The sequence below is a fragment of the Lathamus discolor genome, chromosome 17 (assembly GCF_037157495.1).
Source record: "Lathamus discolor isolate bLatDis1 chromosome 17, bLatDis1.hap1, whole genome shotgun sequence".
In the NCBI taxonomy this organism is placed as follows: Eukaryota; Metazoa; Chordata; class Aves; order Psittaciformes; family Psittacidae; genus Lathamus; species Lathamus discolor.
The window spans coordinates 6,837,132-6,862,829 of record NC_088900.1 but is presented as its reverse complement, the minus strand read 5'-3'; the positions used below and the strand labels follow the sequence as shown (position 1 = coordinate 6,862,829).

Here is a 25,698-nt window from a genome sequence, read left to right as displayed (position 1 = left end):
TAGTAAATTCAGTGGATCGCCTTTACCTTCAGCGCTGTCTCTCCCCTGTAACACTAATCTTTTATTCATCTCAATTCTGAGCAAAGACTTTCCAGATAGTGAAGATGACAACGAGCACAGCGGGTATTTCGCCTTGCTGTCAGGCACCAGGACCGCGGATGCTCCCTGCGCACCACCCACAGCCTCCCTCCTGCTCCGAGAAGGACGTGGGTGTCCAGGTTGCAGCATTGCCCATACCCTGCCCTAGGAGAAACCGGGTCATGCAAAGAGAGGCCCGAGCCACGGATCGCAATCTTCCCATCCTTCCCAGACACTGGCTGGGTGGAAATTTCCAACATCCCCTTCATGCAGCCGCTTACTCTCTGCCAGATTTATCTGCCTGCTATTAGCCTTCAGAGCCTGATTTGTCTGCCTGTCATTTGGACAAATGTTGACAGGCAGAAACAAGCAGGGCTTGCTTTCTTCCCCTCCCTTCTGCTTTCTTTTCTTCCCCCTCCGCACCATCCACCGCCAGTGAGAACATCAAGGGAAAAGGATGAACAACTGACCCATAAAATAAATACAAGGCTTACAGTTTCTGATCAAGATTAAATATTGTAGGAGTCATGGCCAGATAAAAGCTGCGGAAGGAAGAGTCTCAGACCTCAGAAAATATCCTCCCCACCCCAGCAGCGCTCCCAGCAACTGCGGGGGGGGGGGCAGCAGCCCCTGGGGTCATGGTCCCCAATTCATTCACATGCCTATAGCCAAAGAGCCAGCCCTTGGGAGGAGGAAGGAGCATCATTGCCTTGCTCGGCTCCCACCGCAGAGGCAGCAGCTCCACAGGAGGGGAGCCCATCCCCAGGGCAGTGATTTAGAGCCAGCTTTGCACACACAGGGGCAAGAGCAGAGCACTAGAGCATACAACAACAAACTGCATCAAATACTCTCGGTTTAACCCCAGGACACGTGTCTGGTTTAGAAGCTGTGTGGACCCTGCTCTGCAGCCTGCCATAGCTGGAGCAGCCTGCAGCAGGGAGCCAGAGCCTGCAGGGACAAAACACCAGCTAAAGGAGCTTGAAGGCAGCAGCAAACTGCTCTCCTCAGGGGGAGCTGGGAGATGATGGCCTCCACTCAGAGGTGCTCACGCACAGATAACCACAAATCACACACAGTTTGCACAGGCCCAGGTAGACAATGGGAATGCATTCACTGCTATGGCACTGGGTAACAGCCACCCCTCAGAGCTCAAGGACGCTGTGCGGTCTGCTCTTGACCCCCCTAGTCCCAGAGGGAAAGCTGCTGGCCCAGCTGATGGACACATAAGGAGTTTCCATGGAACATGCAATGGGTGGAACGTGCTTCTCCATTCCTGCTCCACTCTCCTCCTTTCCCTTCACACCAACGCATACCCATCTGCTAAAGCACTGAAGCACTCCAGTCGCCAAACTCGGTGCTTGCCAGGCCGGTGCAGATTTCATTTCCCTCTCACTAGCTGCCGGCTCTCCCAACCCTGTCGGTCTCAGGTTTGCTTTCCTAGATGTATGCAGGCAAGCAGCGCAGCACCCCTGCTGCAGCACAGCCCTGTGCAAACACAACCACAACTAACCAGTAAATGGGGGAGCTTACCCCCAGTTTCACAACCCTCCCCACCCGAGCTGCCCCCACAAATGGGAATCCATCCAGGCACACCCCAACCCCCCTGAAACCCCCTTACCTGCAGAACCGGGTCCCTGCATCCATCCCAGGCACTGGGGCTGAGCTGAGCACTAAGTACCCACTGGTGGGGATGGGAAGTGGCTGCAGCTGAGCAGGGGCAGGCAGGAGGGAGGGCAGCAGGCAGAGCCCCTGTCATTGCCTTGGCTAACAACAGTAGGGCAGTGCTGGCGAGGCTGTTCCCACATACAGAAGACTGGGAGCTCCTGGGAGCTGTTGTACATCCCACGCGAAACCCCCTCAGCCTGCCCTTCTACCAGTCCTTGGGTTGCCTCAGGCACATAAGTGTTTTCCTGGACAAAGAGGCACAGCTGAGAGACGAGCACCAGCTCCAACCCAATTCAGTTCTGCTTAAAGTACCCAAATGTTATACTCAAGATTCTATGACCCCTTGAGCGCTGAGCACTTGCGCACAGACCCTGCTCAAAACCACTCTGCTGACCGCGGCATGAGCCCAGTGGGTTGGGTCCGGGGTGGAAGGGTGCTTGCTGGGACCGGGCTGCTGGCAAGCTTCTGCCCCATAGCCGGTTGGTATGGGCTGATGTGCACCCTGGAGCACATCAGTGTCCTCTGTTCTGCACCGGAGCCAACAAGCAATTGTGCAAACACGAGCCAGGGAGTCGGAGCAGTGGCACAGAGAGAGTTGGAGCAGCGATCGGCAGCAAATTAGAGATTTAAAAGCTGAGGAGAGTGACTGGTGAAGATTAAACGCATTATAGATCTGCTGGAGGAGAGGCGAGTGGAAGAAAAGGTAGATCATTGACACCCCTCAGGCAACAGGGTGAAGACGTGTTTACGTACCGGTGTGTAATCAAGTAGGAATGAATGCAAGGTGCGGGGCCTTAATTGTTCATTTGCAATCAAGGCCACGTACACCTTTTCTTAGTCACAGAAAACCACTGCCGGGCTCCTCGTTCCTGCTCCACAGCAGCGTTACCTGGAGGAGGAAAATTACCCGCAGGAATGGGGCTGACTGCGGGCACGGAGCAGCTGCGGGGGGAAAGCTGCAGCCGTCACCATCGGAGTGATGCTCTGGACACCGAGACCCCCGGCTGGGCTGGGAGCAGGGTGACAGACAGGAGAGCAGGAAGGAGAGCACGCAGAGGTTCCCTTCTGCACCTGACTGAGATGCCGGCGCCGCTGCCATGCTGAGGAGCTGCTGCCAGCCTGTCGCAGGCAGGAGCCAGCGCGGTGCCAGCCCCGAGGGAGGCCGGAGCCGAGTACAGGCGAGGGCGTGTGATCAAATATTCCCTTTGCTCCCGGCAGCTCCTGCTTGCTCGGCCCACACGCGCCTGCTCCGGGCGCGCTCCGGCAGAGAGGCGATGCTCACCCTGCCTGTTGCAGCGCGGAGGCAGATGCGAGGGCTCCTGGGGGAGGGATGATGCTGCCATGGGGATGCTGAACCCTGGTACCCGAGCAGAAGCTCTGGACTCAAGCACGAACCGGTAACACCAGCCACCAGCACCCGGGCTGTGCAGGCAAAAGCAGTGAGGGAATCCAGCCTTGGTGCTCTCTGGATGCTGAGAGTAAGCGTGTGGGGCCTCGGGGGAGATGCCTAGGACAGCACTGGTACTGCTGGGACAAGAAGCAAATCTTTGTTGAAGCCAGTCAGATGCAAACAGCATTTCCAGAAAGGAATGGGGGTCACAATGGAGCACAGGAAGCTGCCTGGGTCTCTCAACCAGCTCTTCCCTGGCACTGGGCATGTTCACCGCTGCTCCCAGCACTGGGACAGACGGATGCAAGCCCTGCTGCCCGGAGGGCTGGGCTCTGCCTCCTGCCCTCAGTCACCTTCCTAAGGACAGTGTGGTTGTTTAACTGCAGTGTGTCTATTGAACTGGTGTGTTTGTGCAACTGAAGGTGGTTTATTTACCTACGGCTGGGTTATTTATCTAAAGTTTGGCTATTTGACTAAAGTTGGCGTATTTAACTCAAGCTGTTTTGTCCAATTACTGTTTGTTTGTTGAATTAAAGCTTCCCACGGAGGTTCTGCAGTTCCACCTGGATAATGCAGCACTCTGAAGGGGGTGATGTGCGCGACGAGGATGCTCTGCTGCAAATGCCTGGTAATTTGGACCCACCATGACCTTGCTCAGGGCAAAGGACTGAGTGGCTTTGCCCTGGCTCACGGGGCTCAGTCTGAGCTGGTTCTACCTCATGTGCAGTCAGTCCCCACGCTGTGCTCCCAGCACACTGCTCACCCAGAGTTACTGTGTGCTTACCTGCGGGCTCTGTGCATGGCGGAGCAGCAGCTCTGGTCCTTACAGCATGGGGCTGCTGCTGCACTGGCACCAGCTCCCGGCTCCCCTGCTTACCCGGTCCCATTGCCAGGACCCAGCACCGGGGGCACGTCCCGCCCGATCGATGCTGCCTGCAGCTGCTGCCGAGAAAATGGGATTGGATCTTCAGGAAAAGCTATTAGCCCGTTGTCAGGCACTGATGGGAGCTGCCTGGCCAGCGCGGATCGATGCTGCCGGCCCCAGCGTCCCGCTCCTCCTTTCTATAGCAAGTGCGTTTCAATCCTGAGCCCGGAATTCAGGCTCGTTTTATCTGATCTAGGTTAAAGTGTCATCTATCACTAATTACTTTATGTGGCAGAGCACTCGAAGCTGGGACTTTATTCTTTGATTTCATAACAACCCAGAAGCATCCTCAGGTCCTCTTAATGAAAAGGCTCAACGGCTGTAGGCTCGCTCTGGAAGGGAGCACGTTTCTGTGGCTGGTCACCAGGGATATTCTAGTCTGCTTCCTTACTGTTCCTCTTGTCAGCTTTCCCCGTCAATGTTTGTGTGTCTTGATGCCTGTTAAAGCAGTGTGTTTCACCGAGAAACTGATTGTAAGTGGGACATTTGCACATTGTTTTTGTCCATTTGTGTTGCCTGGGCAGGGCCACATGGGAAAAGACCCGAAGTGTTCAGGTACCAGTAGGAGAGGCAGAAAAGGGGTACGAGGTGACCTCTAAAAGCCTGAAGGATGCGGACCACAGATGGGATAAAGCACAGACCTCTTTCAGAGGGCCACGGAGGCCAGAGGAAGCTCCACAGAAGCTGGGACGCTCAGCAGTGAAGCCCTAACACAGCAGAGGGTGGAAGGAGGGACACTGGGCACACAACCCCGGGCACAGGGAAACGGCTGCAGCTTCTGAAGCCCTCACAGATGAACTCAAGGAGGTTTCTGAGCAGAGGTAGTTCTCTGCGTGGTGCTAAACGGATGGACAAACGGCTAAAGCAATGGCTCGCAGCCTAACCCTACGGTCAGATGTGGGATGCTGGCACAAGTCCGAGCTGCCCGAGAGGAAGGGTTGAGCTCTGGTTGTCCACACAGACCCCCTTGTTCCTAGGGACATAATGAGCTAGAAACGAGAACCTTTAGAAGCCGTGGCTAAGTCAGCCTGTGATCTTTGCAAGCAGCACTCCCTGTTTGGGTTTCTTCCCCAAACAGATGGATGCTGCAGCATGAAATTGCCAAGATTAAAGGCAGCAGCGGTTTAGTACAGGCAACTGGGGACATGAAATGGTTGAGCCGTTTGAGGACGGGGATCCAGAGCCCTGGCACAGGCCCCGCTTAGCACTCATAGAAGGCAAGCAGCCCCAGAGCAAAGCAGTCGCACACAGCGGCGCTGGCAAACCCACCAAGCATGATGCTGGGATGGGGATGAGCCTCCGATGTGTCTGCAGCAGGGCTGGGGCTGGCAGCACCGGCACTGAGCGATGCTCACAACTGCGTCCTCCACAAGGTGTTGGTGTTCCAACACACTTGAACTGGTTTGACACTGGAAACAAGAAGCAGCCATAACCCAGGGCTGCCCATCCTCTCCCAGCTTCCCACCACAGCCCTGCCTTCACCACAGCACATCACCTCCGAGCATGCTGAACTACTGAGAGCCACTGCAGGCCAGCAGCAGCAGCAGCAGGCCTGTGTGCAGCAGACATCTCAGACACAGCATTAATCTTGCCTCAGAGCCCGCGGGGAGGGGTGCTGGCTCGAGCAGCACATGTTGAATGGGGAATTACAAAGAACCTCTCCCCACTGCGACATCCAGAGTGGGACGCTCGAGGCAGCTCGTGGCAAAGTGTGTGCAGGATAATGTGGGTTGCGGCATTGCGGGGTGCTGGCCTGCTGTAACGTCTCTACGTGTTGAGAGACACGGGCCAGCTGTACCTACCACAGCCTCGAGATGCTCCATGCTCAGCAGTGACAAGTGTGGGGGACCAGCCTTTCCCCACAGCACAGGACCTGCACATCTGCCACCACTGAGGGACCACGTGGGGCATATGATGCCACCCCGGTCCCCCCACTGCCCCCCACTGCAGAACACATCAGATTCCATTATTGAGTGTGGCTAAACAATGCCTTAGGAAATAATTCTGCTTGAGCTGTGCCACCTGGACACAACACTGCCTGTATTACTGTAACCATAAAGGGTTCAGGGAAGGGAGAACACGGACCTGGCGGGGAAGGAATTCAGCCGCATATCTAACACAACAGACATCACACGTGTGTGGCACAATTTGCCCCGGCTTGAAGAGGAAAAAGCCATCAGGGACCTGCAAGTTTAACATCTCTTGTGCATTGAAATAATTAAAACACGGCCATTTTGACCACCACAGTTAACTGTGTTCATCTCGAGTAACAAAAGGAAAGGCTGCTTTTTCTGGTTTGCCCCCAGGTTTTTCCTCAGTGTCATAGTTTCTCTAAGAAAAATGTTTTTTTTTACACATTTACTTATATGATCTATATATATATATATATATATATATATATATATATATATATGAAGTTCTCAAGAGATCACTGTTCTTTGAGGAGCAGCCACCATCGCTGCCTTTGGCTCCTCACTGTACACAACAGCCCGTTAATGCACAGGGATGATGGCAGCACGCCTCTCAGCAGCATCTCCTCACTGGAAAGCGACTGCTTCTCTCCTCCTCCTTTGTCCAAAACATCAAAGATCGATGCTTCCAATGCCGGTGCTGCAGCTGCCTCACAACCTGATTTCAGGGGGGACGATGAGCAGAGGCCCTTGGCACCAGCTCTCTTCACTGCAGCTGATGTCTCGGGGTGAGCAGACACCTCGGATCACGGGTTGGAAACCCCAAGTGTTATAAAGCGAGGTGCGATATATGGCAACAGCCAGGCCTGAACCGGAGACGGGAACGGGGTTCCTCAACGCTCACCTGCTGTTACAGAAGGTAAATATTGGTCTGCTATTACAGCTTCCATACCGGGCTGCCTCCGGAGCACCTCAGCAAGACTGGAATATCAGTTACAGGTCGATTTGCTCCTTAAGTAAACACCGACGCAGGATAAACAGCATTAGAGGATGGCTGCGGCCGCGTCTGCAGATGGCAGGAATACAGAGAGCAAAGAGAGATGTAGTTTTGTAACATTAATCTTTTTTTTATTAAGAAGACAGATATTTTATAGTACTTCTTTTCCTTTGTAAAAATGGTATACATGAACCAATACAAAATGTGAATGGGAACAGATGGATATGTATTTTCTTACATTGTAACACCTTCCATGGACACCTTAAAACAGAACTGGCCTAAGGGGAAAAACCAAAAAGGCCGGGTAAATAAAGAACAAGGTTGTTTATCATCACTTCCGCGTCCTTCATTCGTAATATCCCTTAAACAAGGTTGTTCTTTCTTCACGCTTCAAAATCCTAATGATCTAAAGCTGTACAAAGTAATACTCAACAATACATTTCAAACAGTGCACTGTATACTGAAGAAAAAATACATAACCCAATATACAACTCAAAGTCGCCATTTCCTGGTTCTTATCCTGTTCCTAGGGTTTGTTTCGAATGCGTGGGGCCGAAATTTTGCAATCTACCTGAGACGGAAAACACCAATCAAAACACATGAACCTGAGACATGTCAACAGCGTAAGTCAAAGTTACATCGGTAACACTGCACTACGGTACACTCCAAACAAAGATGGGCTGCTCAAAGCCAGGGTGCCCGTCCCGGCGGCGGGAGAGCCCCCACTGCTGCCTGCTCCCAGCCGGGGGGCTCGGAGAGGAGCTCGGCAAAATCTGCTCGGAACAAGGGATATTCCTGCGAGGTCCTCCTCGCGCGGAGGGAAAAGGCGGAACGCTGCCCGGGCACGGCCTGCTCTCTGCCGTCCCGATCCCGAGGGAACCCCGCGCTGTCACGGGGCTGCCAAAAACAACAGCTAAAAAAGAAGAACCCAAACGCACGAAAACGCTCCCCCAAGACCCCCTAAAGAACCCAAACCTGACGCTAAGATTACTGCTTCCCTTAAATAAATCAGCACACATTTTCCACAGAAACACAGTAAAAAAAAAAAAAAAACCAAAAAAAAGAAAGAATCGCTCCAAATCCAAGATTACTCACAAGAAACAAAAGATTCAGCACGGAGACTTTAACACCGCCTTGCCCTGGCGCTCTGCTGCCTCTCGCTTACGGTTCTACTGGACCTCGAGTCCCCGTTTCACCTATGGCTTTGTAAGTCGGTCAGCGCTCCCGTAGTGTCCCGTGGGCAGGACACGAGGCCACTGCACTCCCCATGCCCCATGGCTGCAATGGGGGGAGGATGGCAAGGGCCGGGCTGTGCCGGCTCTGGCAAAGCGGGACAGGGGGGCCTAGCCCCGAGAGCACGATGGAGCATCCACAAGGCACGGGGCAGGAGCAGACGTCCCGCATCCCTCCTGGAGGATACCCCAGGGCCGAAGGGCACCTTTGCCGAGCTCCAGCCGATCTCCTAGTCACCACCATTGAAAGCACCTGAAACATGGGCAGCCACGAGTGGGTTCTCGCCGGTCTTTATCCGAGCTTTTAGGACGATAGAGGGAATGGGACATGGGCACACTGAACTGCAAACTACGAAGTCTAAAATGTGCTGGTTCTCCTCCGATGAGCTCGAGTTCTGAACGGAAACCGGTGACGAGAAAAAGAAACACCTTCAAGGAAACGCACCTACTCCAAGGGGTCCCGGCAGGCAACTCCCGGAACCCAAGAGGAAAGGGGAAACGAAGAGCCACAGAAACCCGAAGGGAACTAACGCACAGAAGCCCCTCTTCTTCCCAGCCTCCCCCCGACCCGAACAAACAGAAATTAAACAAGGCACAGAATCTTCTGCAAATGACTTCACTAAACTAAATCCAAGCTGGACTTGGCCAAAAAAAGAAAACCCAAACGAACTGAGGTGTCGAACAGCAGAGTGTACTTTGCGAGGAATATTTTTACACAGCCAATCCCGGACCCTCCCAGCCTCCGACTCTCCACCCATTGGCTTTGTTTTCTCTAAAAAGAAAAGACACAAGCTGGTTGCAACTTCCAATATCACTGTCTCTTGAGCGTTTAAATAGTAACCGTCCACGGTTGGACACCTCAACGAACCAAGGCTGCTCTAGATGAAGTACTCTTTCTTCTCTTCGGAGTTGTTTTGTCCTCCTTCTGCATTGATGATGGCTGTGTCTGCGTCGGCCGCATCATCTGCTCCTTTGGCTTCGTGAGTGAAGTATGTACCTGGAAGGGAAGCGGGAGGTTGTGTGACTCCTCGCAGGTCTCTGCAAGACCACAAGCGATGAAGCTGCGAGTGCCCGGGGAAAGCAAACCCCTAATGGGAGAGCAGGGGATGCTGAGTCTGAGGGACCGAGCCACTGAGAGGCTCTTCAGCAGCAAGACCATGCCGCAACCCCAATGGCACTGGGGTAGGTGCGCTTCCAGTCCTGCTCTGGGCATCCAGAGGAGCAACCCATTTATTATAGAAGGAGCTGGGCACTTGGCCTCCACAACCATGACAACGCCAGACTGCAACAGGAAGCCAGCGTTGGGAAACCCGCTCTCCTCCTGACCCAGCACACAGAACACGGGTGGGCAGCTCCAGCCCTCCTCCTTTCCCTGCTCCCAAGGGCTTTCAGGACTCTTCCAAGAGCAGCCGGGGTCCCTTGCACAAGACAAGACCCCTCCGCGAGCAAAGGGACACGCACGCCGCGTCCTTTCCTCTCCCAGTTTTGTCTTACCTTTATGTCTGGCAAAATATCGCCCTAAAATGATGAGCAGGCAAAGCATTGCAAACACGACCACGGCCACGACGCCGCCGACCACCGCGTGGTCCACGCTCCGTATTGCCCCTTCCTCACCTGCACGAGAATCTGTTGAGATCAGAAGAGGAATAAGAATTTGGGACTTACTACGATGCGCTCTGAAGGGTCTGGCCGCGGCTGCTCTCGGGGCTGGAAAAGCCACCCTTGTGCTCTCAAAAGGAAGAGGGGTAAAGCACAGAGCTGCCTCCCAGATGAGCTGGGGCAGAGGACTCGGCCTGGAGCCCAACTCATGTGGCGGCTCGACTCGCAAGGTGTTTTCCACTAGAAGCAGCAGCGCTACGACTACGCAGGTGGGAGGCAGCTGGGAGGGGAGAGGTGGAGCCGGAGGTGGCTGCGGATCTGGGAGATTCCCCTCGAGTGCTCCCCAGATTCCCACCTCCCCGGGGATGGGGGCGCAGGGAGCAGCAGGCCAATACAGGACCACGAGCTCTGGAGGAACATCACTAACAACGGCCCTGTTGAAGACATTCCACTTCGGCCCGAAGAACCACAACCCAGCCAAGCCAGCCCAGGAAAACCATTTACAGCCGTCCTTGCCCCGTCCCAACAAGCTGATGCTTTTGCTGTCCAAAGCACCTGCAATGTCCGGAGACACGCAATTCCTGCCCCACAGTACAGAAACCTCTTCGAAAGCGAGTGATAATTGTAGAGGCCTCCAACCGCTTTACTGTGCTTATTTAAGCCTTCACCACACAATTAGTTTTCTTTCAGAAGCTCGTCTCCCTTAGGACGCCGTCACTGGGGAGAGGAATGACTCGTTTGGCAGGGGAACAGCTCCGAAATGAACCCAGAATGAGCTATGGCCGTGTAAAATGAATGTATGGCAGTGTAAACAATTTTAATTTAAGAACGCGGCTACATCAACCCTCACTGCAATCCTAATGGCAAGTGAGATTTACAACGTAGTAAAACACAATTATTCTCCCGCTGATTAATACATTAACATTTTGGAATAGAAGCTAAACCATTGTCTCTTTTTTCCATGGAGTCAAGCGCGACACCTCCATTAAAATGATTTACTGGCCATACCTTACAATTTAAGCACAGCAGCAACAGAAACGGTAAAAATCTTTTAACTTTACATGATTTGTGAAGTCATATGTGAAGGATTTACCATTTAAATCTTTCACTACAAGAAGCACATGGCCTATAAATCTGCCCTGCATGCAGTTGCCCAGACACCTAAGAGAAATGCATTTTACCAGGAAGACTGAGAGTGCAAATGCAAGTCCATTTCTAAGAAAGATTTATCTCCGTCTCCCTCCAAGGAGCAGAGCAAATCTCTGAAGCCTCCACCTCTAATAATATTTGAAGTTTATCGATCAAGCGTACAGATCCGTGACAGCTAAAGGTAATGGTGCTCTTTGGAGCCGAAACCTGATACAAAGCTTGCGAGCAGCAGCCCGGGATTTACGCTTTCTATCGATATTTCCAATTCTGCTCCAAGATTAAGGACCAGGGGCCCTAAGTGAATAACTCGTGACTGAGAGCACCATAAAGCGCCTTTTAATTAAAACAATTTGAGACAAAACCCCTTCGAGTGCTTCTTCAAGTAACTTCCACGAGCTCTGGCACGGGCAGCAGGAGCAGGGAGCCCCTTTCCGAGCTTACCCGGAAAGCTGAAACTCGGCCCCCAAAACGGCCCTGCAAACCAAAAGCACCGGCTGCCCCATCACCTCATCCAGGTCATCTGGCTGCAGTTCTGGCTCTGCTGCCTGCCAGCACAAGGGAAACAGCCCTTCCCTAAGAAGCGACTGTGGCAAACAGGCTGTGCAGAGCAGTTTACTGAGTATGATTTTGTCTACCGGGACATGCAGGGCCATTTTTCTTCATTATTCCTGTTAAAAGAGACCTCTGCGAAGTGCCAGCACGAGTTCATTTTATTACGCGTGTGGCTAAACAGTTTATCTTCAAGCTTAACAGACTACATCAAAATTAGATGCCTTCTGAGGATGTCTGGTGGCTGCCAGCCATCCAGTGCCAGGTCTGTGGGGAGGTGGCAGCGGGCTCTTAGCGGGTGATGCATGTGTATTTCCATTGGAAAAGCCAGTGGATGGCTTTCCTGCCAATGTGCAGGACGCTGATGCCCCAGGAGCACCGCGTGCAGGATAACACTGCTTTCTCACCCCAATATATCCTCAGTATACAACTTCCCTACACAAGCTGCTCCGGTCGTTCCCTTTGCTAGATACTCCTCCTTCAATGTCTCATCTTCAACACCTCGCCACGCTCCACATGCTCCAATGCGGTGACCGAACGTCAACCCCGTTCTGCCTTCCAGCACAGAGGTTTGCTGTCACTCGTTATTTCTACGGTAATCGAAAAGTTTCGAGTCTATGGGGCAAGGAGTAATTCCCCAAATTTGTACTGAGAAAGAGAGACCTGACCTTAAACCCTGGGATCTGCTTTGAAATGCTGCCTCCGATTCACAAAAGCTACTCCCGCTTCAGATCTATGATTAAAAAAGAGATCACAACTTTATTACTGAAGAGGGAGCAGACGAGATGGCAGGAACTGACAAAATGCCACGTTATTTGCTAATCCTAATATGTTATTCTTCCTGAAGATTTGCTTTTCTCAGCACCAATTCAATTATAGATGCTACAAATCCTTCTGACATTTAATTCCCTCTTGTCGGAGAGCACTAAATGTATACATGCAGAGCTTTCCATTAAGATGTTAAGGAGCATGCTGGCCTTTGCATCGAGCACTCGGGAATCTCCCTGCCACGGTCTGGTTCTGGCTTTGCCAGGGGTTTTTGGTGGGAGCGGGAGGAGGGAGGGAAGAGCAGGGAAGGGGCTGCCAGGACTGCATGTTGCGATGAACATGCACCCCAGCCTGGCTACTCTGCAGCTACTCCACACCTCGCTGCACCTACTGCTGCGGGCTGGTGCTTTGCTTGGTGCCAAAGCACCTTAAAGGAAAACTGCAGCACCGATGGCACAATCCACCTGCAATAACTGAACAGATGCAGACAAAGTGCAGCACTGCCCCGTGACAGAGGGATCCTGCAATTTCCCCTGGTGTAGCACTGAACTTGTCTGTGTGAGGCGCAGACCTATGCACATCAGCAGACAGCACCGCAGCCCCATTTCAAGTGGTGGACAACACTAGGCTGTGGTAGCTTTCAGTTCAGTTGTGCTCAGTATTTTAGCCAACTGCTCATGTCATTAGCAGAAGTGAGATGATGCCACTGAAGTTTTCCTTTAACCCAACAGTGCAGCTCATAGAATACTATTACAGACAGAGAAGAGGCATTTCCGACCCATCCCTGCTCCTCACCGTACCAGCGGGATGTACTGAGTGAGGAGCAACACACAGCAGGGGGTTTATCTTCCACACGAGCACTGTCAACCCACACCTGCGCTGGAAACCCACAGGTTCTTACCTATGGGCTTTGTTTGCAGGGGGAGAGGCCTTTTAAAAATAAAGGTATTAACAATCTCCACTTTTCTAACACTTCTGCAGCCGTAATTGCTTAAATCAGCTCTCAAAAGCGTGCAGATTTGGTTAGCAGGATCCTAACAATGTGGGTCAACCCTCACAGCAAGCTTTAGCGGAGGGAAGCCTGTTCTCCTCCTAACTTCCCAGTAAAAAGGCTCCTCTCAGTTCTGGTTTAATGAGTTACTGCTGCACTCCCGCGAACATTTCTATTTCTGGGTGAGAACTAACGTGAAGCCCTTGAGGTAGGACAACACGGGCTTAATTTGTGTGTGCGTATCTAAGTTTATGCACACACTAACTCCACTGACAGCTCCGTGCTGCCCAGATGCTAACAGAACATCTGCAGGGGGGGGGGAACAGAAAACCTATCAGTTTCTCAGAAGAATTCCTAACTTGGCCATTTTGTCTCCCTCTAAACTGAAAGTTTAGTTTACTAAATAAGGGAGGCACGGACGTGACTCAGGCTTCCCCAGCCCACGGTGTAGGTGCTAACGGCCTTAAGTCCCTGCTGTGCTTTGAACTGGGCAGCCAGCTATTCCTCCACACTACAAGGTAGGGCACCTACAGCTCGCACTGACATTTCCCCACTGAGTTTGTGGTTTCCAAATGCTGGAGCAGCACTAGAGGTTGGGGCTGGGGGAGGAACAGGCTGTCACTACATCAGAAACACCATAAACCACCCCACCATGATGTGGGAGGACAGAAATCCCTGCCCGTGTATGACAGGATGAGCAATACCATTATTCATTACTATGGAGCGGCATTAAGCTCTCTGCCCCTACTCTAATTTATTGATGGGCTGTTAAAGAGTAGCATTAACCTGTTTGTTGTATTATAATTGCATTTGGTCTCATTTAAGCCAGAGAGATTTGAGGAGTTCACCCTTCGTCAATCAATAAGTGCCCGTTCAGCGACCCACTTCAAGATCGCTTCGTAAGAAATACTGTGCTTTGCTTCAATCGATTTAATCCCTATGACAGGCGCTCAATGTTCTCTGGTGGCTTCTTGAGCCTCCTCTCTGCTAGGGAACAGAGCCCCACTCACAATCGATAGCAGCCAATTCATCAGCATCCCCCTGAACCGGGTGCTGATCGGATCCTAATGGAGCTACACTGGCCCTCCCTGACCGGACTGGGGTCCAGGCGTGCTGCATCCGCCTAGCTGGGTGCTCACAACCGGCGCAGGCAGCAGTGCGGTGATGCACACACAGCCGTACGCCTGTATGCACAGCCGGACGTACAGCCGTGTGCCCCAGCCATCCCGAGTACTGCAGGACACTGGTCTGTGAGGCTGGGACAAGGCAGAAGAGACCCTGTTCCTTGCCATAGTCTACAGTCTCTACACGGTAGGAATGAGAGCAGCATTGCGAGTGGCACGGACACACACACAGCTCGACCAGGAGAAGCGAAGACAGCTCTGCGAACTAGCTACCTGGACGGAAGGCAAGGGATGCATTACTTAATTGCACAGTTGGCAGAGCCTCCGTTGAAGCATTTAGCAGGACAGGAGTACCTGGAAGGAACAGCACACTGAGCAAACCCGCAGCGGCAGCCACACGTTCCACGAGCCATGAGCACGCACCCCGGCATTCCCACATACCCCTGGGCCGGTCCCGTGGGCTCCCAGTGCTCCCCATGGAGCATGCTCCGGCACTCACCTGGACCACCGCCTGACAGCCCAAACGTGCCGACCCCGGTGCCCAAATGGATCTATTGCAGCTTCCCAGAGCTGGGCATGGGCTATGGGGCAGAGGGCAGCTGTGTTCGAGGCAGGGAATGGCCTGGGGCTCCTTCTCTCTTTTGACTCGATACCATTACCCCTGGGGGTGCGTCAGGAACCCAGAGAGCAACAAGCAAAACTGGAAAATCCTAGGGGAAACAAACCAGCCAGGAGCCCAAAGGGATGCTCCAAAATGGGTGCGTGGTGGGGAGATTTTGCCTTGCATTCAAGATCCAGAAAACTGGATCATGCACCCGACACTCAGGAAAAGGCACGAGCCATGCGCCGGAGCCGCAGGCTGGGGCACATGAGGGAAGGCAGGGCTGCCAGCAGACACCCACTCGGAGGAATTCCTTGTGGAATTGTTCCCCGTTCTTCCCTTCAGCCACCAAAAGGTGCATTTTTCTTCAAAAAACCCCCAAATTTAAAAAGTAACCGAACGTCTCAGAGCAGAACGGTCATTGCCCATCCACAGAGTGCTACTGCACAGACACCTACTGCTGCTTACCTTGCCAGGCCTGCAATAACAATGATTAGTACTGCTCACGTGTTAGAACACACACCGAATTCAGCAATCATTTCTGACCTCTTGGCCAAAGCATACCCTTAGTGGCTCCCGGTGGATGCTGCTGCTTGGATCAGATAAAGGGTGAGCGTTCTATAGAACAGGATGAGGATTTAGGGGCTTGAGCTTTTTGCCAGTGTTTCTGCACTGGGTTCAGCTCCCAAGAGAATGGGGTGGATCCCAGCCCCTGGCTGGGCTCTTCCCAGCTGGAAGCAGCTGTGGGGCTGGCCCTGTGCTGCGCTGCCCACTCTGGGTTTCCCCTCCATGTGCACTGGAAAATCAGTGCATTTCTAAAGACACTCGGGAAGCCAGGCAAAACAGAGGTCAGGGGTCTAGGCTCTATCTGCACCCCTGTTTCAAATATACCAACTGCATCCATAGAAGAGGCTTCCACTTCTCCATCTGGACCAGTGCTAATTTGCAAGGACTCACTCTGAGGATGGGTTTATGCAGCTTTCAGCCCAGCGTGGATAAAGAGGTTCAGGCAATCACCCCCTTTTTACCCCATGTCAGGAGACGTGGGCACACAGAACACCAAGCGGTGAGACCGTGAGTGGAGCGATGGCTGCGCCGCAGCAACGGGACAACGCAACGTGGCCAGGGTGCAGAAATCAGAGTGGAACCAGTATCTAGGGTAGAAGAGCAGCATTTACCTACATACTAGCCCTTACCTGAGAGATCCCCATAGTCCAGCTCCTCTGCCGAATTGGGCAAGTGAGTAAAGCCTTACAAGTAAAAACAAACTCATTTTTCTCTGCGTTCCTCGAGTGACAAAAAACAACACACTTAAGAACTGAGGATGAATTTCTTGAGGGGGACAGAAATAATGCGTCAATCACTTGCCACCATCTGCCAGATAGGGCAGAGTAACCCGCAGGGCAGAGCTGCAATCATTCCCTTTACAACAGACAGAAACATTCCTCAGTCTACACTGCTGGCACACCAAACATGGCATCAAAACCACTCACTCATAACAGCATGCAACGACCCCAGACTCTGCCTTTTAGTCCCCATGGGGAGCGATTTCCAATTGAGGCCAGGCCAATTTGGGCTCTGTGCACAGACAGCCCCGGGAAAGGCCTTTCCAATTTGCCACACAATTCAGTCTTGGTTTGGGAACGCCGACAAGCCCGGCAGTTTACTGATCTGGAATATTGTGGGTCGCATTTCAGAGCTGCCAGGCACCTGTACGTGCAGGCTGCAGGCTGGGGCTTCCGCTAACGCAACGCACACAGGCTCCTTTTTCCCTTTTCCCAAATGTGATGCATTCACGGGAGAAGTCTCTCTCCTCAAAGCTGATAAAGCAGTTAGGCGAGACACTCTGCGGAGCACCAGGCAGCTAATGCTGCCCATGAAGTTGTTCTTCCCTGCTCCCGTGGGGAGTTTGATGTTGGGGGCTGCCCGGGAGGGCAAAGCATCTCCAGTGGCTTCTTCTGCACAGGTTATAGGGCAAACCCCTGCCTGGAGGCCACAGAGATCCCCTTATAGCAGGACCAGTCCAGCAGGACCTGCGGTAGCTTCCTCTGGCTGCTAAAGCACGGGTGCTCTTGGAGAACACAGAAGTGTTCCCCATGGAGAGACACCGGCATCACTGGGCATTCGTTTGGGAAGTGGCATCGCGAGCTGGGAGACCCCCAGGAACACCAACCTGCTTTTAAACAGCCAGGAGGTCACCGCAACGCTGCGTGCGCAGCCTGTCCCAGGGGAGGCAGCAATCCTCGTATGGGGAGCACATTAAAGGTAAACCTGGCTCCTAGTGACTGCTGGTTAAACACACCAAGGCAGCTGGCAGCTGGGGGGGATTTACCTTGTGAAGCGGGACCTGTTTAGATTAATGGCTGGATTTTTGTTTATGCGCTGCTCTTGGCTTCAGGGAGCCTCCTCTTTAGTGGAACACGACACATAAATACCGTTACAGGTGACTCCAGAAGCGCTGGGCACGCAAACCTGGGCTCAAAGAGGAGCCGGCTGACTTTGCTCCCTCCAGACTTCCTTCGGTAGAGCCTTCCCTTTCTCTACATGCTCTCGATAACAAGAAAGGGCAAAGCTGCATTTTCCATGAAGCCCAAACACCTTTTCTTAGAAACGAAAACGTAACATGTCAGTGATCAGGTTCTCCCTGTGCCTGCTGCACTCCAAAATGCCACCGAGCTGCATTAAAGCCTGTTGCGAGGCATTTTAAACACACAGTAAATCACTGCTTGGTTTCTCTCGTTAAACTTTGACCTGAGCTATGAAAGCTCCTCCTTTTCACCCCTCCTCAGGAAGAGCTCCTGCAGAAGGAATGGAAGCTGACTTGTTACTCTCTACCCAGACCCAACACACTGGTCATATGCACATCTCCAGCCCCAGAGCTGCACAATGCTGCCTGAGCTGCCTCCAGGTATAAGGAAAAGACAATTCCTCTTTGTACCAAGCTGTAAATATCAATTAGGGGACATACTTAATGCTGCCAGTTCCATGGCATTGTACAGACACCTCGACATGTGCCAGGAGCTTTGTGATGCTTTACTCCATCTCCCGAGGGCTGGAGCTGTGAAGGATATTGAGGAACGTATTTTCTCTCAGTTGCACCTTCAAAGGGGAACAAGGCAGCTGGACAGGCAGAGCTGCGTGCCAACAACACTGCAGAAGGCACTGAGGCTCGCTCCCTGTATGCTGCTGCCTATGGCGAGACCCATGAGAGCCCAGCAGCCTCTGGCTCAGCTTTAGGCTTCACACGAGTAAATCTCATTTTCAGAGCCCGAGCGCTATCAGAAAAGGCAACAAGAGCTTAACACAGCAGTGTTAAACGTTCTCATCCAAAACCCTGCTAAGGCCCTAATTAAAAATTCATATGGGCCTTTGGGGAAGAATTTCCAGCTTAGAAAATCATTTACCTGCTAGATTATGGGCAAGGTACTTTCGTCCCTCTTCGTTCACGACTGGGATGCTTTCGTTATTTTAACCTCCACTCCGGGTTCCTGCTTTGCCAGCTTCAGAAGAGATTTTTCTCGCCCTACCTTTCCATGGGGACGAGCAGAGATCCTGCCTGTGCTGAGGCAGCAGCACCTCGTCCCTGCCCCGGTGCGGAGCCGAAGGCAGCTCTGAGCCAAGCACACGTACGTGCACGCGGGGCTGCCCCGCCACAGCTACACCGCAGCATAACCCCCTGCAACGGGTGATGCCCAAGGTCTGGAAGATCCTTCAGGAGCTCCTTCAGCTCTTTGCTTTTGACAGGGCAGGGTCAAAATTTGGGAAAAAGTGGAGGAATTAAGTCATCGCTCTCGCTGGTCATGTATAAGGTCATGGCTGCTTATACATGTCCTGCTTGTGCAGGGGGCAAAGCGTGAGCCGGACGTCTCGTCCGATGGGATCCTTGCAGGGAGGAGAACCCGGCCTGTGGGTGCTGACAGCGGCCAAGGAATAAAAACTGGCATGTGGGCTTTGAGGGGGAGAGGGGCAGGAGAGACGGAAAGCAGGGGCATGGCAGGGAAAGCGCCCGCTCTCCATGCACGGTGGTGGGAGGCTCCGGCCACACATCAGCAGGGAGCAGGGACCCTGACGGGGCACCACGGGAGGGAGGGAAGGAGGGCTTCAGCTCGGTAAACCCGGCTGAGTGCGCTGCAGCAGAAGCACAAGCCTTCCTGCCGGCCATGACCATGCTGTTATTGGAGTTCTGGCAATGAACAGTGCAGAGAAAGGAGAAAGTGCATCAGAAAACTCACAGTTCAGCTCTCAGTTTTCAACAGAAAGAGTTAACAATGTTCGTGCTTTAGGTCACTCATGCAGCGCTGCCGTCAACTCCATTCCAGAGGGGAATGGCAGGGGCTTTGCTACCGCCTTTACATGCACACACATACAGGACTCCTTCCCCCCAGTCCTCTAGGATACACTCCAAAACACTACGTGACTCAAAAATCCTTTCCCCAATTGAAGTATTGCGCTGGCTCCCACTAGCCTTACATTTCGTTTTCTCTGCTACCAATCTCTTTTTCTTTTTTTTGTCTTTCTTTTTCTTTTGGTTTGTTTTAGTTTTAATTCCCCCAATTCATTTGGAATCGTTTTTGGAGAAAATCCATTTGGCTGTAGTTCATGCCCATGCATTTCTAGTCATTCACAGACATGCTCACTCCCATCGGACATCGGTAAGAACAAATGGCCAACATACAGAAACACCTGGTATACTCCATACACACTCCAGCAACACAAGCTTGGAAAGAACCCCCCGAGTCTTCAGGGGAAAAGCAGCCCCGTGGGCAAGCGCAGGGGGCTCGGTGCCAAGCGGCTGGGATTTATGGCAGGAAAGTCTGTGGCAGGTCGCTGGAGTGGGACTGCGCTGAAGGCAGAGTCCCTAGAGCCACGCTGAAGGCGCTGCACCAACTGCTCTCCCTGCACTCTGCACCAAGGTGCTGCTGAAGCAGGACACCCTCCTGCTGACCCCACGGTACACAGCACTCACCACGAGGGCAAGCGGCGGATGGAGCCTGGCTTCCTTCCAGACCACGCCTGGGGCTCTCCTGACTGCTCTCAGGCCCTTCTAAGGAAGTGAAGTGCCGGGCTGGTGCTTCAGAGGCGCAGCCGGACCCCCAGCACCAGAGCAAACGCAACTGAGCAGACCTGCAGGCGATGAAACGGTGCCACCACCCTCAGAGGCAGCTCTTCAAGGCTCTCCCTGTGGCCCAACCACTGCGTGACCAACATTTTGCCTTCATCGGATGTCAAACATGAAGAGGGAGACCGGCAATGTACAGAGAACAGAAGTCATGCCTGCAGGCTGCCAGCTCTCACGGCAGGGGGGAAAAGGCATGGAGCAGGTAGGTTATCCAGGACAAGAACTGCATGTCCCTCCACTTGATAAGGGGCCTCACTACTCGACTGTCACTTCACTCACTCCTACCTCTGTCACTGCCCCAGATAATGCCAAGGAGGAGAGGTGGTTCTGCGTCACAGGCTTCTATCGGTAAAAGAAAGGGCTGATTTATCAGCTAAGAGCAACTAAACTAGCAAACCCAGATACGGGTTAGCCTTCATGAAAGTTGTCAGGGGTTTTGGTTCTTCAGCTGAAAAGCGAGCTCGTGCCAAAAGCAGCATGCTCAGCTTCCAGCCTGACGTGACTATTTCGGCTCGCTTCGGAAGCGAAGGAAGCTGTCAAGCTGTTAGCTCGGCTGCCTCCAGCAGATGAGCAGGGTTACTTTGCTAGACTGCTACGTCGATAGGGAAGTGCTGCGACTTGCTTTCCAAGCCCCCTTCTGCACTGCAATGATGGGAACTTCGCTTCTGCCCTCGGCCCCTCTGCGGAGCATCCCCGGGATGCCAAACGCTGCCCTTGCCACTGGACTTCAAGAATTAAATCTGAGCTCCTGTTTCCAAAAGCCAGATTTCTTCTCCATGCATGAAGCAACAGCCCCAGTAAGGAAGATGAGCAGAGAACCGCTCACTGCCTCGGCACTGCTCGCAGACATGCACCATTTCCATGGGGCTTGGCGGACTGGGAGCTGCCTGGCACAGGAACAGCTGCAAAGCTCACAACAGGAATGACAAAAGCAGACAGACTTTCCAGCCTTAAACCCCATGTTACACGTATGAGGTGAGTCCACCTGAAGCACGGTTTTCCCCTGAAGACCGCATTTCCCTTTTTGCTTCCCCTTCCCAGGCTTGTCTTGCCACTCAGCAGCGCTGAGAAATAAGAGAAACAGGAATGTGATACCAACCGTGAACTGCCGGTTCTGTCGTCGCCGTTGTGTCTACACACGGGAACAGAGGATTGGAGGAAGGGAAGAAACAGGAGGAACAGCATGCAAAAAAAGGGAAAATGGAAAAAATGGAACAGATAATATATGAGCAAGCTTTCAAAGAACATTGCGTGACAAGCAATAATAAAATGAAAGGCAAAAAGCATTTGAAGTGAGTTGCACTGTTTAGAAGACATGCCTCCAGTTCAAAAGCTATGAGCCTGAGGAAAACAGTAAATTTGCCTCTTTTTCCAGGACCTTGCCACAACGATTACTGGTGGTTGCAAAGTCGGGGGAGCAGGAGGCGGGGGAGAACACCCACACCAACGCTGCGGTTGGTAAGGACCAAAACAGAAGCTGGGGACCAGGACAAAGAGCCCACGCTTGGCACAGGGCTTTTATGCATTCAAACATTGCCTCCATCCACTCCCACCTCTCCTCCTCCTTCACCCGACGCAGGGAACCTCCAGGCATGTTTGTACATGGCCCAGCCTCCTAACCTGGAGCCTTGCCGAGGTGGCAAGCCAGGACTAAAGCCAAAGGGGCTGCTGGAAATCTCACGTCTGGTACTGAAGGTGTGAGCAGCAACTCTGCCTTGGCTGCACCAAGCCTCACACCTGCCAGATGCTTTTAGGTGTAGAAATGTTCTAGAACTGGCAAATGCAGACGGACATTACCAAGCCCTCTACTGCAACAGGCACCTGGTTAACAGCTATCACTAATTACGATACATCGACCCTTTTCCGGTCGGGACTCTGAAGCTGATTTCACCCCACACCTACTACCCACCATCAGAAATGTCTTGGGATCTGCTGCCTTGCCAAGGGAGAGATGCTTCACCTCCTCCTGGATGTCTGCAACAGACTTTTAAAGACTGACCAAATCTGAAGGCTCTTTCTGACAGTGTCCTATCCTATTCCCCTACACCAACAGCTCTAAATCATATTTACTTGTGTTATCCAAATTACTGGCTTATTTAGCTATCGAGACTCATCTACTTTTTGTCTGGATGTACACATCCTGTGCTGTCGGTTCCTTGCGTTAGTGGGGCGGGCTCCTGCCAATGTTACTGTAACCCCACAGATCCCCGCTGCTGCTCCGGAGCCCACAGCAAAGCCCAGGTTTTGCACAGCTCGACTCTGATGCAGGCAATGTTTAAATGCATAAACCCCCGTAAGCGTAGAGACGCGCTCTGCTGCCCGCTCCTGCGAAGCAGCCCGGAGCTTGAGCTCTGAGACAACAGCAGACAGCTCAGGTGGGCAGTCCCCTGCTCGCATGCTGGCCGGAGCACCCCACGCGGGGCGTCCCCCTGCACGTTCCGAGGCAGCAATGGGAAAAGGACCCCCCGCTCCTTCGCACTTTAGCTGAGGAGAGCCCAGGCCTGGATTTGTGACGCCCCAGCGGAGACAAGAATCATACCCGGCATACACAATACTTACAGATACGAGGTCTACATGCTTTAATTATGAAAGCAAAACAAATAAACCCTGCACAATTTAACCAACTGCACCAAGATTTGCATAACAGATTATCAAGCCGTCATTAGCCTGCTTGCGCTGCCAGTGCACACTGTTCTCGTCTTGGCAACCCAGCCTAACGCACGCTTAGAGGCGCCAGCCTGCGCTCCCAAAGCCAAGGGAGAGCGAAAGCCAGGCTCTGCTTTGCTGTCGGGCAGCCGCCCCCAAGCGAGGCTTTGGTTTAACCAAGCAAATGGTGGAGGGGAAAATGGTGGTGAAGGGGGGGAAGCTGTCATTTAGAAAGGGCTGTAAACCTGAGCATTAACTCCTGAGATAGCGTCTTGGCATCTATAAATAGTCTCAATTTACTGTCTTCCTGAAACAAAAAAAGTTATGTCAGCTTTACGCTCAATAGAGAATCTGCTGAAAGCAAACTTGGATTCACGTGCTGGAAGAGATATTGGTGAGGAAACAGTGCAAATGGACAGTGCATCTCGCTTCCCCGGCTGGGGACAGAGACCGACAGGTTACAGAACACAAAGTTCTCAAGCGGTTGTAAGTGCGAACAAATATCCAAGTCAAACAACATGTTGGCTGCAGCTGGAATGACAAAGTTATGATTAGCAAATGGGTTGGATGGGAGCAATAGGAAACACAGACCAGTTAAAGTTTAGCATGAGTTTTCCGGCAGTCCTTTTCCATCCCAGAGTCTTCTTTGAGAAGAAGGTTGTACACACACCGTGCTCCGAGAGGAACAATCCCGTGTTAAAGCAAAGCAAAGAATGTCCCCCGACACCAGCACACAACACAGCGGTTACATGGCAAAGGAGAGAAGTATCATCACCGTTGCTCTGGTAAGAAATGAGTCAAACTGCGTGCAGCCAACTGCCCCACTGCTCTGCCCAGCATGGGAAGGAGCACCCCAGCCCTGCAACACTGCTGCTGCAACCATCCACCAGTTTGAGATGGCCTGGCTAACCTTAACCGTGCTCCCCTGAACTCCAGGTACGTGCCATTCACTTTGCCTTCACTTTTGAGAGCCACCTTCATATGCCAGACCAGGCATACACATGCTATATAATCCTAGCATAAAAACCATCTCCTCTCCTCAAATATAGACCAACAAGAAAGTCCTGATACGCTCCTCACTTAGCTACGGTTGAAGGAAGCACCCAAAAGCACCGCTCTGGTCCTGAGCCCCAGGTGCGAAAAGCAGTCACACCACCACACAGAGCTGACGTTTATCATTAAAAATGGCAAGTTGGTGCTGAAAAGAGGCTCTTTCACAGGATGCGGCAAAGCACAGAGGGCATGGAAAGCACACAAAAAGCCTCAGCGTGGTACTTTCCATCTTAAGAGTAAGGCTTCTCTTCCCAATTCTAATCGGTAAGACAGCGAAGCGTGCTGTCTGGGGAGAAGGAAACAATGCAATAGGCCTTCGATGGCTACGTGTACAGAAACTCACCAGAGCACTGGTCTATAATTAAAGGAGGTGCCCCAGAAAGGAGCCACTGGCCTCTATAAAGCTGCATAATCATGATTTCTTTTAGCGCTGATCTAGGAACTGAGTTTAACGCTGCCAGCTCTGCGATGAGGACACCATCACGCATCATCTTGTGATACACATGGTGCTATCTGCAGCTAAGAAAACTTGAATGACACCCAAGCTTTTGGCACTCCCCACTTCATTAGGCAGCTACACAAGCGTGCACACACACACATATATTCACACATATTTACATGAAGGCATCTGGGCAGCACTTGGTTGAGTTCCGAGCTCCATCACTGGGTCCCCGCATTTCCTCAAATGGATTCTCTCCAACTTCAAACTGTTTGTGCAGGGTCACAGACGAGGCCCTTTAAACCTGTCCATAAGGAGTCCACAGCCTCAAACAGAATGAGCATGAGGGAGGAATATTAAAACCCCAGCAGCAAAATTCCATTCACCATCTCGAATGCCTGAGCTGCAGGCTCAGAGAAGCACACGATACGCTGGGGCTGAACACCACACGGCTATTGTAAAGACAATTACAGCGGCTCATCACCAGTATAATGGCAAAACACACTTTTCAGACTTAAGGAGGTATTAGTCACTGTATATATCTATTTGATGTATTGCTTTCTCAATTGCTTTCTGAACTGAAAACAAGAGCCGATCTGATCACTGACTTGTGGAGCTCTGATTCTTCCCCATTTTCCAGACTACTTCACCTGGAGTGACCACGAAGAGCCTGAATTCCTTCACGCGGCTGTTCTCAGAGCAGCCGTGGGGACCAGCGCGGTTACAAGCGATTTCTGCTTCACCTCAGGTCCTCAAGGCTCAGAGAAAGCCCTACAAAATTCCCTGCCATTCCCACTGGACACGCACCTGCTGGGGTTGGGCATTAGCAGAGATGTTCTGTTTCAGTAACAGCGTCACAGTGTGGTCCCAGAGGCAGAGGAGCTGGTGCCCTTTTCCCCAGGTCAGCAGCACAGCACTGCTCCTCGGAGGATGGATGGACACCCACCGTGCGTTACGATACTCAACGATGAGCCTCCATAAAGCATCTCCAGCTCGTGCTGAAAGCTTCTGCGTACGGGCGCGTTGCAGTGCACCCCTGAGACGCTTTGATTTGTGGACCAGATGTTTCACAGAAACCACCACAATCTGCATGGGGGTTGCGTGTGACAAGCACAAAAATATTCCTAATAGTTGCTCTCCTAAACACACACATTTCTGCCCAGCAGGACAGGTTCTGTGCTGCTTATGTGCTGCTACCACCGGTACAACCAGAACAGAACCGTGTCTGCTGCGGACTGGACAGAGCACTAAAAGACTGAATTTTATCTCATTTTATTTCCCTGTAACCGGCCTGTCAGCTACTCTCTCTTCCGTTATTCCCTTTAATGCGGTCACATCCTGGATGAAAATGTCAGGAGAGAGCAGCATCATCTTTAAATTAACTTGACATTTTACCAGGGACCTGCTGAAAAGCCAGAGCCAGATGGTACTAAATAATGTGGGGGCACAAGGCTGCAGGCTGA

The 25,698-nt window shown here is 52.3% G+C and overlaps 1 protein-coding gene across 10 annotated transcripts in view; it reads right to left on the bottom strand.

The window, feature by feature from the left end:
• Positions 1–7,074: 7,074 nt before the first annotated feature.
• The window catches only part of CADM1 (cell adhesion molecule 1), a 124,574-nt gene continuing 105,950 nt past the window's right edge, over positions 7,075–25,698 (bottom strand). For 3 of the 10 annotated variants that reach the window (XM_065697024.1, XM_065697027.1, XM_065697029.1), the window contains 5 exons: positions 21,197–21,229; positions 16,175–16,228; positions 14,651–14,731; positions 9,692–9,823; positions 7,075–9,194 (listed from right to left, as the gene is read on the bottom strand). In XM_065697024.1, coding sequence (XP_065553096.1) covers positions 9,076–9,194; positions 9,692–9,823; positions 14,651–14,731; positions 16,175–16,228; positions 21,197–21,229 — 419 coding nt within the window. In that variant the 3' untranslated portion in view covers positions 7,075–9,075. The remainder of the gene's footprint in view (positions 9,195–9,691; positions 9,824–14,650; positions 14,732–16,174; positions 16,229–21,196; positions 21,230–25,698) is intronic. The other 7 variants (XM_065697028.1, XM_065697031.1, XM_065697030.1 and 4 more) reach the window with 4 other exon arrangements.